Source organism: Idiotropiscis lumnitzeri, chromosome 7 (assembly GCF_059441095.1).
Source record: "Idiotropiscis lumnitzeri isolate Australia: NSW breed Sydney's pygmy pipehorse chromosome 7, RoL_Ilum_1.0, whole genome shotgun sequence".
Lineage (NCBI taxonomy): Eukaryota > Metazoa > Chordata > Actinopteri > Syngnathiformes > Syngnathidae > Idiotropiscis > Idiotropiscis lumnitzeri.
Window position 1 is genome coordinate 1087503 of NC_142397.1, and position 14939 is coordinate 1102441.

Below are 14939 nucleotides of genomic sequence, written 5' to 3' on the forward strand. Positions count from 1 at the left end.
CAGATAAACTAAAAAATGCGACACCTTTTTGAGATTTTTTTAATTTAGTCGGGCTGGTTATTGATTCAAATTTGCAAATTCAATTTGAGTCGATAGCAAGGGCCCAATTCCATTCAGATTTCGATTCACTTTGCTCGACTTTCGATTCAATTAAAGATGTTATTAAAAATATCGAAATTATATGTACTTTTATGATTTGATATAAAGCTATCAAAAGTAAAATCGATTCAAATCGATATCGATTTTCTTTAAAACTCAGCCCAAGTATTTAGTCAAATACAAGAAGCAAAAGATAACATTGAGATTTGAATCGTTTATCCAACAATCAGTCAGCTGTATAATTCATTCAACTGATTAATTTCATTAGAATTATTTGGTGTTCAACATGTTTTTTTTTTTTTTATTATTAATGCGCGTGAATGAAGGTAGCAAAGAAAACACAGTCCATTAAAGTAATAACACGTCAGGTACATGAACTAACATCCGATTAATTGCAAATGCATCCCGCTCGGCATACTTTCAACATTTTCCGCAACCTCCCACTTAGCAGCGGCAGCGGCGGCCAAATCGATATTCATGAAGTGTCAGAGTTATAATTCATGTGCCTGTTCCGCATGCACACCATGGGGACCTTTAAAAGGGGAGGGGGTGCAGGGGGGAGAGAGGGGGGGTTGAGTGAAAATGCAAATGACACAGTTAATGGCCGAACGTGGAAATGTTGGCCAATTAAGTCCTTCTTCTCAGTTCCATTAGGACGCAACGTCAGAGGGTTCATGTTTGCCAATAACGGAGCCGTTTAGTTCTCAGATGGCACAATGTCCACTCTCTTCGCATGACTTAAAAAAAAAAATACGTTTTTAGACTTTTTATGCACGCGTGCATTAGCAGTGAGGCGTTTACAAATCAGCTGTGTTGGGAATTGAACGTGGGGAGTGTTGGCGACCTTTGAAAAGCAAGCTCCTGGCCCACAAAAGAAGAAACTATTTCTATTAAAAAAAAAAAAAAGTTTATTTTAAAATCATATTCTTTTAATTTTTAAAAGGTCATCAGAACAGGTGACTTAATATCAGTGGCAGGGCTGAAAAGTATATCATGATAGAAATTTTCACATCGTCGATAACAATATATCAAAGTCATTTTCTATTCATACTGATCACGTGACTATCGCAATACATATTGATACGGAATTATCGCCCAGCCCTAATCAGCGAAATAAAAAAAAAGCCACAGAACATACCGGTCACCGGCTTCAGTTGGCACAAGCAACCGCAACTAATAGCCTCAACTGAAGCCGATATAATCCTTGTTTTTCTGTGTGGAGAACAACAGTTTTGTTTTGTTTTTTTCCAAATCTTGTACTGGCGGTATCTTCCCCAACACACCCTTTCTTCAAGCGCAGACAAAGAGAAACATAGGAGGCACCTGCGTGTACGTTAATAGCTTTGCCGCGGACGGTGCCGAGCGTGAAGGTCAGCAGCAGAGGCGGCCAGATAAGATTCGCTTAGCATTTGAATGGACGATTTCTGATTCCAATTCCGTTGGCCTTTGGCCACGCTTAAGTGATAAGTGCGGCGCGATGCGGCTCCTCCAGCACGGCCGGCCGGAGAATACCCACGCAGACACGTGGAGAACATGCAAACTCCACACAGGAAGGCCGGAGACAAACCTGGCACCTCCGAACTGTGTGGTGGACATGCTAACCAGCCGTCCGCCGTGCCGCCGCAAAGCAAACAAAATGGTCAAAAGTGTACGTTTACTGCCCAAAAGAAGCTAAATCTTCACCATGAGTCAACTTCCGGGAATGCAGCATGAAACGAGTCAACTTCCGGGAATGCAGCATGAAACAAGTCAACTTCCGGGAATGCAGCATGAAACAAGTCAACTTCCGGGAATGCAGCATGAAACAGGCTCAACGCTTTTTCTGTCTAAAACCAACAACCGCATGTGCTCTTGCTACCAAACAGTTGCATTTTTTCTGGTTCAAGTCACATTAGGGTTTCCTTTGTGCCTCGGTAGACTGAAGTCATCTGCAAGTGGTCAAATGACACAGAGACGACCCGTATGCCTTTCTTCCCCACTGTGCTGTAGTCAAACAGGTCAAGGAAGCCGCTTAATCGTCCACATGCACGGTGACCCTCAACTGGACACCTGACTTCCTCGTAATAATACAATGGTCAGGCTATAAAAAGACAAACGGAACCACAGCTTTTTGAAAAAACTGCAAGTATCACTTTCAAGTGGTGGGAGAGGAAGCAAAAGAGGGGGGGGGGGAGAGAGTGTGATGGGCGGGAGACGAGTCGGGAGGGATCAGGTTTCAAACCCCTGCCTGCAGCTGTCCAGGGCGATAAGTGTCCCTTACAGCAAATGGAATCCGAGTGCCGCGTAATCTCGGACTGCGGCGTAAAGAAATCACTCAGTTAGAACATATCCGGCCGGTGATGCAATAGGTCCGAGCCCTGGGATGATTTTTTTTTTTTTTTAATGAACTCATTCGCTGCCATTGACGGAGATAGAAGCCAAAAAGTACATCATTCATTTTACCTTGGCTGGCAGTGAATGAGGCAACCGAAAAACTGTTTCCGTCGTTCGTCATTACAGATCCCCCTTTTTGCATGATTCCATACCTTCATCCTCCTCGTCATTCATCGGTCCATCCATTCATTCGTTCATCCATCCAGTCGACGCAATGAGGCTAAGATGCAGTCTCTTGCGCTCCCTGAGGGCTCCTTTCACGGGGGAGCTGTCCTTAATAGCTGACAGAAAACCATTTGAACTCCGCTATTTCTCAGATATCTTCTCCATCCGAATAAGAAGAAACCGTCGTAGGCAAGCACAATAAAGCAACCTTATACTGTTGTAAAGACGCGTCACCGAGGACATCGTGACCATTTGAACTGGGGACAGCGGTGCGGTGCGGAAGGACACACCACTCAGCGCACGAGCACCTCGGGGTGGATCAATTCCGGCGAGATCCGCTTCAAAGCCAAATTGTCCGGCCGGCAACCTGAACTTCAGCCCTCGACGCCGTCACCTCATTCTCGGAGCTTCTGGTGGGGGTCTCGTAGGGTTTCCTTGACTGAAGAATTACGGACTTGGCAGGGCAAAAAGGTTCTTTAGGGGTCACGGGATACAAGTCACCCCCTAAGAGATCTTTAGAGATTCGACTGAAGGTCGCAGCTGTTCGTTCATGTTGTTAAGACTCGCTTGTTCTTTGGCTCGCTGGTCAGCAAAAAAAAAAAAAAAAGACTGCTTCATCAAAAAAAAAAAAAAAAATGGAGTCAATATTAAATGTGAAATAAAAGCGGAACCCAGCCATTAAAGTTGAAGCCTGCGAGCTCGTCTGCGCTTTGGAGTTGATCAATATTCGCCCTGCAGATATCCATCAATAATTTAGAACGCTGTCTGCTCGCCGGCAGGCAGGGCTATGTTCATTTAAAGCTCCTGTTACGCGTTTCTTGTGACCCACCGCATGTTTAACCGCCCCTTCAAAAAGAAAGAAACTGAACGGAACGTGTTGCAAAGTCAAACTTGAGGAGAACTACAAGAATCAGTCAAGAAAAGGAATACGTTGGTACAATTAAATGTTTTTGGTGAATGCGCGCTACTTGCCGACGAGGTCAATTTACTTGGCCGCGTAATACCGCAACACGTCGCGAGTGCTACGTAACCGACGACGATACGCACTTGCACGCAATTCAGATGTAAATGTTTATTTTGCCGCACAGCGGCGAGGGGCGCAAAACCGAAAAAGGGGGCCGACACCAATTGCATTGTCGGCGGTGGAGAGGCCATCAATTACGGCGTGAGTAGAAAAGAGCGAAAGCGCGAGCGTGTGAGCGCAGGCCGAATCATGGAACAAAAAGCACGCTGCCGATGGTGGCTTCGTCTTCCTGTGAAGGGGCCGCTCGCCGTCCGTGTTTAATCTACTTTAGAAACTCTGACGTGACATCATGGCGGGAGAAGAAAGCCAAGTGACGGAAAGGTCATTCTGGTCAGTCGTTTAACTCCTTCACTGCCAGTCCGGGTTAAATGAAAGGACTTTTGGACGTCTACACCCGTCAATGGCAGTGAATGACTTCATTGTCTTTGTGTTTTAAGGGATGGACAAGTTTGCAAAGGTTTTTTAACCCACGTGTCTGGCAAAAAAAAAAAAAAAAAAAGCGCAAAAAGCCAAAGGCACAAAACGCCCCCAGACTCTCATTTGAAGGTCGCCGAACTGAGAGCTTGCTAGCTTTGGAACTTCAAGTGCGAGTGTGTGAATCACAACAGATAACAACGCTTCCTCTTCAGTCGAGCCGCACGGACACGGCGCCGATACCTCTAATCGGAAATGTGTCCTCGCTCGCTCGCTTTACCCGGTCGGGGAAGATGTTTCGCCGCACGCAGGCACGTCTCGCAATCAGACGACAACATCGTCACCTTTTCGGAATTTTTTTTTTTTTCAATTCAGCCCCAAAAGCCAGTCTCACTTACTGCATCGATGGAATTTGGTTGGCGCGTCTCACATGAGTTGACCCACCAAAAAAGTGGAAAGTCCGTCATTTTGGGTTTGACACAGCCATTTCTGGTCATTTTGTGTTCGTCAAAGAAAAAATTGTCCAGGAGCATTTCGGCTTTGCAGTGCCTGTCGGAATCTTTCGGAGAAGTTAAACTCACAAAAAAAAGTCTCAAGAAAAGGAAAAGTCATGCAGGCACCCTGTTGGATCTTTTCAGGGTCCTTCGAAGACAAACGTGTCCTCAAGGTTTTTTTTCTTTTTGCTTCCAAATTTGAACGAGGTTTATAAGACAAGTTTGGATTTGCGCTTCCGGAATCATGACAAAATGAAGCTCCCCAGTCCGACTAAATGTTTTGTGTGACAGAGCGACAAGAGGGCCCCCTAGTGGCAGAACGTCGGCCGACAGCCTTGCTTTCAAGCGCCTAGCTCGACGTGGCAAAGCTAACGGGTCGCATTTCCAGCGCACGTGCTTGCCCGTCAAATTGTGCACGTGTTCCTAACGTTGCGGCTCGTGAGGGAACATTTCAATCCAAATGAAACCCGACTAAATGTTCGGATTTTTACATGCATCATTAATATGCGGTAATGATTGCATTGTTGCTTGGGTCTTCATTAGGCTTCATTATGACTCGAGGACTTCCATGTGGGGATTAAATGAGCGTGCCGGGTTTTTTTTTCCCCCCGTCTTGGTTGTTTGTGTGTTGATTGTGCGCGCTTGCCACGGCCACCATCTCATTTCTGAAAAGAGCCCAGATGAGCTCTGGTGAAAGGCTTCAACCTGGCTCCCCACCTGCTCTGCTCCTCCCGGGCCGCTCCCTGGCTTTATTCGTCGCTCCTCCTCTTCCTCGTCCTCCTCGTGTGTTTACCACTTTCCTTGCTCTCCCCCTCCGCTCCATTTCCTCGCTAATTACTTTGCCGAATGCAAGCCACCTCGCCGCTTAATTGGAGAACGGGCACATTAGGTGATATCAGAGGAGTCTTTTTTGAAGAAAAAATAAATAAATAAAATCAAGCAGTTCCCATTTGAGGGAGTATTTAGAAAAGCAGCCGTCTCATTTGCATATTTAGCATTTCGCCCCAAATCCAAACCGTTCCCTCGAGTTGTCAGAAAATTGCTTGCGACACCGTTTAGGGCACTTTCTGGTTATTTTGGTTCTGCACGTTGGCAACGCTCATGCGGGTTCTTCTGGTTACGGCGCATCCAACAACACTGCAGCTCTGCTTACCTTTGGGAAAAAAAGATCTTTGCCTGAAGTGCATTTAGTCGTGCAAAAATGTCAAAAGCTTGGGTTTACAAAAAAAATAAATAAAATAACAATCCAATGCATTTTAGTGGCCATCAAATAAACATGAGTTGGTCTAGTTGTAAGTTGTAATATCAACATTCACCACTAGAAGGCAGACATGTTTTAGTTGCGCTTGGACACTATACGACAAAACTTTTTTTTTTTTTTAATTTGGAATGACATGCAGGACAAATACACAACCTGAATAATATTCCAATTTGAACTCGGCTGATTTTTGTGAAACAAAAATGAGTTTTTGCACTTCATGGTGCTTTGCTGTTCAGCAATTTTGTGGCATCCTTGAAAGGGCATTTTCAACTCAAAGCCTTTGTAATTGAAAGCTGAACGCTTTGTGCACGTATTGATCAGGAAATATATTAAGATCCTCTTCATTCCGTTAAAAAAAAGACAGACGGGTTTCATAGCCCCCACAATGCTCGCGTTGGAGGTTTTTTTTTTGTTTTTAATCGTACTCGTGTGCATGTCGAAAGGCTGAAGTTTGCTTTCAAACAATTAAAAGTGCAACCGTTCGCCCTTTTTGCTCGTGTGCGCTGGATTGACTGCGAGCTGAAGACATCCAGCCAATTAACATTTTCCAAGCCACGCTCTTGCCCCAGGTGTGCAGTGTCACACTTGCGTATATGTACACACACACACACACACGCACATACAGTAGCGCTCTATGCAGCGGCAGCAATTTATTCAGCAGCGCTGCAGCTCGCGTTCCTGACACAATGATTTATGAAGCTGCTCATTGACCCAGTTCATTCGGAAAAAGAGAAAAGGGGGACACATCCTTTCTTCCAAGCGACACATCTATCGCGACTCTCGGGCACTTTTGGAGGGCTGGCGATGACAAAGATGCTCACTGAGATTATTTGTCCTTTTAAGTAGGGAAAAATAAATAAATTACAATTGGTACGCATGTTTATCGTGAGGAGACCCATAAAAAGAAGTCTCACAAAGCCAGCTGCAAAAAAGATGCGGGTCGTCCGCTAATTTGGCGCGAAGCGATTATTTGACATGATTTCGTTAAAGACGAGTTTTGCTCCAAATTTCAACGACATATCGTCAAAAGATGAGTGACGCTTGCTGGTGAATAATTGGACATTTTGAATGTCCTTTGCACGGCGATGACAGCATCAAATGGAGCTCACTGAAATTGGGAAGGTTTTGTCAGTTTAAGCAGAGAAAGAAACGGACACATGAGTCCAGCATCGCACGTCGATGTCCGTCGTTCATCCGGGCGACTCGTCTCCGCGGACACCGACTTCAATCTGCTTCAGAGCTGCAATTCAATTATCTCACTGGGGTCCATGCTCAGCCACTTGTGAACGGGTGGTGTAGGGGGGGGGGGCGTTAGGTAGTAGATCGAGGGGGGGGGGGGGGGGGGGACAGTCCGATCATGAGCACGAAACCATTTGAAGGCAGATACGGATTTAAACGTTGCTTTTTCTTGTGCCATTAGCTTCAGCTTTACAATCACTGGAGGGATGTCAGCGCCTGATAAAGCTAATCACCGTGGTAAGCCAAAGGCGGGTAGATTAAGGCTCCCACCAGCCCGCCGCCACCTTCCCCGCTCAAAAAAAAAAAAAAAAAAAAAAGCCTTCCTGAAGATCTTGCTTGAAAGAGAAAGGCAAGAAATCCCGAGCCCTGAAAAGCAGCCACGGGTCAAATTCGTATTTGGAGAAATCATGGAAATGGACAAAATGGCCGCTCCGATAAAATACAACAATTTCTTGACTTTTACACAAAACCACGAACACGAATGATGCGACTGCAGGCGACGCGGAACAAAATGTTACACGTGCAACCGATTGGACGAGGTCGCACGTCGCTCGTTATTCGCAGGATCCGTCCTACCCAAAACTGGGTCTGTGGCATGGTTGCCCAAGTGCAGTCCTCGAGGCTTCTCTTCAGCCCCCCCCCCCCTTTTTTTCCTGCAGATTACACAAAAGAGGACATGTGGAGAAATACAACAAGGAGGTAAAACCCCAAATAATCCACTGAGTCCATCTATTTTTGATTAATTTTCATTTGGAGCCGAAGAGCGCCACTCACTGCGATCAATAGATCAAGTTGCTGTCGCACAGTGGCTCACCTTGGCGGGGGCGCGAGGGGGGGGGGGGGGGTGGACTCTCTTTTAAGGCCCATGGGAAGGCAAAGGGGGGACTCGATCAAAAGGTGGGCCGAACACCCCCCCCCATTATATTCTCCCGACGCATAAACCAATTTCCTGCGGATCACAAGGTAGCAACAACTGGAAATGCACTTAAAGGCAAGTCCAAGATGGACTCGGGCGGCGGAGGTGCTTAAGGGCGCACAAAGAACCGTTGTGTCGTTACAGTGGCTCACTGACGACAAGTACGCTGAATTCAACCACAGCCGCAACCAGAAAAAAAAAACATTTCAGAGGAATTATGTTTCCAATCTGAAATCCTGCAAAGCCTGCGGACTTTGAGCCCCTTTGGAAGGCCACCTGAAGCTCTTCTTCGCAGGTCATTTGATCTTAGGATCACGTTTTTCACTCGCCAGGCAACCTGGGTTAAACAAAAAATGGAAAAAAATCCATTGATGCCCGAGTGGCGGATATATGTCCAGGTTCGGACGACTGCCCGTGTTTAACATGCCCGTCAAAAATGGCCGCCTCAAACCAAAATGGTCGACTTCCTGATCAATTGCAAGTTTGGGTTCTTGAGAATTTTCCGTTACGATGACTGCTGGCTGCTGATTTCTTTTGAAATGTCGAACGATGACCACAATCCAACAAACGTTCGTCTTCTCGTTCTTTTACGAAAGAAATGTCCACCCAATTCCGGGTCAATCTACGCAACCGGGTCACGGTGCCAATGTTGGAGCCACATTGTTTTTATTTTAGATGAGGTTCAATTTGATATCATATATTTTACTTTTGTTACATGAAATGTTCGGAATGATTTCTCCCCCTATGTATAGCAGGCTCACAGATTGTTCACTGACGGTCGTGCACGTATCAGGTGCGTTCAAACGCAAGTCAGAGGGAAACCACAATTCCACATGCGCAGGAATTGGGTCAGGGCCAACCATTTTTATGAATGAGGTCGGAGGGTCGAGGCCGCAACGGTACCGAGATCGGGGCTGGAGGCAAAAAAAGGGTCAAGTGCCCAGCTCGGGATTTTACAATGTTTGTATGTTTCAAGAAACGCCAGTGAAATGTCGCCGTTATTTTGGATGATTCATTTACTTCAATAAAGCAAGCATGTTTGCTAATGTCGTGCTCGAGACCGAACGGAGTGATTTTAGTCCCAATGCAAAACCAACAATGGCCCATCAACCATTTTTGGTGTTCAAAGGTGGGATGATGTGCTGAGCATACTCAATATGATATTATATATTTTTTTTCTTTTTTTAAACCTGAAATGAGAACCGGTCACCGCTCCAACCGCACTAAATTGCCTTCCAACTCATCATTTCTTTTCCTCGACCTCCTCTCATTAGGTATAAATGGCGGTGAAACGCATGGAAAAATCGAATGTCGTCGAGAGCAATCATCCCACCAAACGACTTCCGAAATAAACGAAAAGAAGCAAAGTGGGGACTCACATGCCACTTCCAAGGAGGCGTTGCGGCTGACGGCCTCGCCCAGGTAGTTGCGGGCCACGCACACGTAGGCGCCCTCGTCGGGTTTGCTCCGCCGCCCGTGCACGATGCGCAGGAAGAAGAGCGAGCCGCTGGGCAGCAGCATGCGGTGCGAGCGCGGGTCGTCCTTGTCCGTCTCCACCCGCTCGCCGTCCTTGTACCACTCCACGGTGGGCGTGGGCCGGCCCTCCGCCTTGCAGTTGAGGGTGGCCGGCTCGCCCTTGGAGACGATCAGGTCGGACGGGTGCTCCGCGATACGGGGCGGCGAGTCCTCCTGCCGCAGACGGGATCCTGGAAGCGGCGGGAAATCACATTTAGCGGACAAGAAAATTGACGGCTGGGTTTATGTCAAAAGCGGAATGTCACAAAATGACAAAGATTTTGTCACTGTGCTAGAATCGTTTTTGAAAGTTATTTTTCACAAATTTAAATTGACTCCCTACATTTGAACACAGATGCGAGGGCTAGGAATCGATACAAATTTCCAAACTTGATTCTATTCGATAAACGAGGACCTGATTCGATTTGATTTTCGATTCACTTTTTCATTCATTCGGAATTTCACGCGGGACCATTTTGACTTTGGTTTGGACGGCATTCTCAGAAGAACCAAAACTGCAAAAACTGTTTGCGGTAAAAAAAAATTTGAGATACAAAAGAGTCATCGTGTGCCAACATAAACTTGTATTTTTGTGATCATAAAACCTTTCCGCAAATAGACCTTTGCCTCTTTGTCGTCAAAAAAAATAAAAATACAGGAACTAAAAGTAAAAAAAAGTCTCTTTCGGGTGGATTCAAGTGTTCCGAGTGACTCGAAAATGCTTTTCCTGTGCTCCAAATACGTGATTTCTTTGTTGGGCAAGTGAAACCACAACTCGCTCATTCACTAAGCAACACTTTGCCCACAAAAAAAACAAAGCAGATCCCTAAATCAGCATTTGAACCCGGGACAAAAAGCAACCATCTGCTGTTCGCTACGCTGCAAGCGCACGCTTGTGGATAATTGGACCCAAGGGTGACCAGCGAAGGGAGGCATAAAAAGTGGCCACATCGCTTGCACGTACACAAAAGAAATGAGAAATTTCAACCGGGAAGCGCAAACAAGTCCGAAACTGTTGAGTCCGTGTTTGTCAAGATGGCCGTGTGATGGGAATATTTAATGTCGGGGGTCTCGGCTCGTGTCAAACGCTAATCCCCCCCCGGGGGGCGGCGAACTTTGGCCTCCTCCCATTTTTTTTTCTTTTTCATTTTTATTAGCGACGGCAGTGGCCGAGTGCGGGGAGTCTGGCAGCTTAGATAATACTTGAATGCGTGTGTGTGTGTGTGTGTGTGTGTGCGTGCGCAAGCGTGTCCACGTTTTGTGACGCCGTCACATATTTAATCGGCAGAAGCCGGGGGAGCCGTTCCAAAATCAGAGAGATGGGGGTCCGCCATCAAAGTGGAACGGAGCGCTTTCAAATTGGGAAATGTTGGATTTGGTTGGCGGCCAAAATGTTAGCACGCCTCTTCTGTTATGTTGCGGGTCAAATTGACCCGAACAAACAGTGCTGTATAATAATCTTTATTTTCAATTATTTTCTAATTTACTGCACCAGTTTTTTTTTTTGTTTTGTTTTTTTTATAAAATAAGGAAAATGTATTCACTTTGACCCGCCAACACAAGGAAACAAAAATTAGCAAAGCTAACTTGCTTTGTCAAAAAATAACCCGCAGGTTCCACACAACTGTAAAAAAAAAAAGTAATATTATGCTATGGGTCAAATTGACCCACTCTACAATTTTAAGGGAAAAAATGAACTAAAATGCAATGGGTCACGTTGACCCATAAAAAACGGCCCTAAAATGAGGGCTGAGATGCTTTGTCTGGAAATTACTCGTTGCATTTGTGGATGTCATGGAGCCCAGTTGACGAGCGTGTCCTTCCCTGAGGGACGCCGCGCACTCGCCTAATAGGACGCAGTGTGCCGACGTCAGGGCTAATCTCAAGATGGAGTGGGGAGAAGGCCAGCGCTTTGTTTGGCTTGGTATGCACATGTAGCGCTAGCCCATCCACTTAGATCTCCCTGGGGGGGGGGCGAGCCTTGACAAGCTGCACTCTCTCCAATCGTTTGAGTTGGTCGGGTCGGCATCTTTTCTCCGATGCGCATTCCAACTCCAGCGTCGCTCTTCGAAAGAAGCTGGTGGCATATTGACCCGCGAACAGAAGCTCGTCGGTACCCGAGCAAAAAACACCTCTCGTCCAAAGTCACCTTGGAAAAAGCTCCAGTCGCCCACACCACTAACGATATTCTACACCAATATTCGAGCCATGACATGGAGCGTTAGGCTAAAGGTAAGCAGAGCTGCAGTCTAACCCTCAAAAGCAAAGGTAATGACCCGGTGAGGTGCGGAGACGCCACATGCGTGGCTCTGCGTCGTTCATGAAGTGCTGCGTCCGTGAGTGAAAATACAATCCACGCTTTCATGTTTAGGTCTGACCAAAAATATGCCCTCATTCTTGATTGCAAGGCTATTTTAACAAAAGCATGCGATAGACGGACTTATGATTCGGAAACGGTTTCAAATATTTTCTTTGAATGTAAAATATGTCGAATTTAAAAAGGTAACGATTTTTGCCCTTCCGCATTCCCGCCCTCATCACACGAAACGCTCTTTCCCGTTGCCTTTTTTTTTTTTAATGCGATCATCGCCGCGGTGTGTAATCAAGTGCTCTCTGAGTTTGAGGCGAGTGCACTTCACCGGGTCTCGAGGCACACGTGCGTTCATCAAAACACGCCCCCCCCCAACCCCTCTGTTTGCAATAAGACTGGCGATGGTTTCACAGCCAGTCAGTCACCACTGGAGGTAAATACGAGCCCACAGACGAGCAGATCGCTAATGAAATCACAGAAAGGATTACTCAACCAGAAGCTTGTCGTCGTCTTTTTTTTTTCCCTCTTGATTACTTTTGTCAGCCTCACTGGAGTCTGCTGTAATTTCCCCGAGAAATAAAATGAAACAACAAGCGTCAAACAAGCTTGCGCTGCGTTTAGCATCTTTTAAAAAAAGAAAAAAATCAAACGGCATCTTGACCACGTTCCGGTGACGGCACATAAGACGAGACCCTTCCCGTTATTCCCGTCATGTGCAACAGAAGACTGTGAACCTTTGATGATCTTTTTCGAATTATTTTCATTAGCTCCCTGGAGAAATTTGAGTCCGCCACAAAAAAAAAAAAAGAAAAAAAGGAATCAATAGACGCGCCTCGGTCTCCGACAGGCCATGTAAATGAAGGAAGGGCTCCCTGAAGACCACCAGCCGATATGCGTTGCGATCAACGTGACCCGAGAGAAACCACGAGTTAATCCTGCACCTTGAAAAAAAATTTTTTTTTTTAAATTGCTGAGCAAAATCCGCATGAAGTGGATGCTGAAACTGCATACAAAACCCGTCAAGAATCAGAATGAGCAGCTGATGCATGAGTACACGGCGCCTGCCCCCTCCTCCTCCGTCCCTCTTCCAGCCGACTCATATCCGTCATGTCACAGTGGAAGGAAGCGGCAAAGGCAAAAGGATGACGTTCCTGACCATGCGTGACTCCGGAGCAGTCCGCCATGACGCTTGAACGCGAGCGGTCGCCATCCTGTGATTCGTCTTCCCAGCGTGACAGCGGCGGATGAACTCGACTCGAATATATACCACGCTTAGAAATGACCTTCCCGTAGGTCCTCTAGAAATGCCATCCAGGAAATATTGACGCTTTTTTTTCATCCAGAGAATTACGCCTCAGCTTTAGTCCTCAATCCTGTTCCTCGAGGGCCGTCGGGTCGGTGTCCTGCTCGTTTCCCATCACGCCCGGAACACACCGGATTCAAACGATCGGAAAATAATCGGCGAGGTCTGCTGAAGCCGGATAACGATCCCGATCATTCGAATCAGGTGTGTTGCAGATTGAAAAGAGGCAGGACAGCGGCCCTCGAGGAACAGGTTTGAAGAGACCCGCTTTCGGCTCTCTTGAGAGGATTTGTTGCGTCATTTCTCTGGATGCCAAATCACCCACCGCCGTACTCTCGCGTGTCCTCGCCAGTGGCAGAAACGGCAAGAAAAAACACGGGGCGGTAACTTGAGAAGAGAAACGCTGGTCGCATCCTGCTCGCCTCCCAACAACGATCCGATCGAGTTGCGCTTAGACGGTGAAGTTCCAGCCTCGGCATATTGACTTGGCCATGTGCTTTGTTTGCACTCTTTTTCCGATATTGATTCATAAAAGCATCCATGGATACTTTGAATCAAGTTTTTTCCGCCATAAATTGACATGACCTCACGCGAGATCTTGTCACGACGCGACAGTAACGTATCAAAAGAAAATGGCGGACGCAGTGAAGTCAGCACCAACAAGCTTGAAGGTTGATTTATTGATTGTTTTGATCAAGGTAAAAAAAACAAGAGTTGATTCATGGAACTAAATTAATGTGATCGTTCATATTTTTTACTAATGCACCAAGTTACAACCAGCAGGGTTTTTTTCTGAGCTATAAGGCGCACCCGCATATAAGCTGCAGCAACACTTTTTGGAAAAAAAAAAAAAAAAAAAGACATACGAGCTGCTATAAGCTGCAGTTTTCTTTGTTGAACCGTTGTGTTAGCCACACAGTCCAAAATCGAGGAAAAAATTAGTGGCTTATGGTGGGAAAAATTGCAACTTTGGTTCTTCTAGAAATGCCTTCCATACCAAAGTCAAATCGGTATTGCGAGAAATCCTTGATTGAATCGAAAATCAATCAAAGTGAATCATGAATCAAAAAGCGAATCGAATCGGGCCCTCGTGGATCGAATCATTTTTGGATATTTAAATCAATAACCAGCTTGAGAGTGAGTATTTCTTACACGAATTCAACCAGTTCTTTATTCTTTTACTAATGTTCTTTCCTTGTAATCACATTTTACTTGACATCAAACAACCAAACCAAATGCGGCCCGCAAAGGATTCTGCAACGCACGAGGTTTTCGATTCCTTTTCAATTCCTTGCTTTGGTCGGCTGATACGCTTTCCTTGCCAAGGCCGAGTGCACAAATTTCTGCGATTGTGTGCAACAAAAAGGGGAGTGTTTACATTCCTGAGCCGAGGTCTTTGTGTCGAGCATGCGAACGCAGCTGCGTTGCAGAAATCGCACGACACAAAAAAAAAAAAAAAAAAAAATGTGAGCGTGTGGCTACTTGAAAGTGTTCCCGCTGTGAGCGGAGATGAATGGCATCAATTGATTGCGGCTTCTCCCTGACGCATCTCGACGGGCTCACCTGCGTTGCCGACGGAGGAGAATGGAAACATCTATGCGCTTTATTGCGTGAAGAAAGAAAGCTCGCGGCAGTGACGGACGGGCGTCGGCGCGACTCACTGAGTAATAAGGAGGTGCGGCGTGACGCTGGACCGCCGCATGTCAACGAAGAACACCTGCCTGCCTTTGCGACTCGCATGAGAGAATCGCCGGCCAATCTTTGAACGAAAGGAGCCCATTCAAAAAAAAATAAAAAATTATTCGGCTTTGACGACCTCAAAATC

At 46.2% G+C, this 14939-nt stretch overlaps 1 protein-coding gene across 7 annotated transcripts in view; it reads right to left on the reverse strand.

The window, feature by feature from the left end:
• robo2 (roundabout, axon guidance receptor, homolog 2 (Drosophila)) overlaps nt 1-14939 on the reverse strand; it is a 228293-nt gene that overhangs the window by 126538 nt on the left and 86816 nt on the right. For all 7 annotated transcript variants that reach the window (XM_088300860.1, XM_088300861.1, XM_088300863.1 and 4 more), the window contains exon 2: nt 9365-9691. In XM_088300860.1, coding sequence (XP_088156986.1) covers nt 9365-9691 — 327 coding nt within the window. The remainder of the gene's footprint in view (nt 1-9364; nt 9692-14939) is intronic.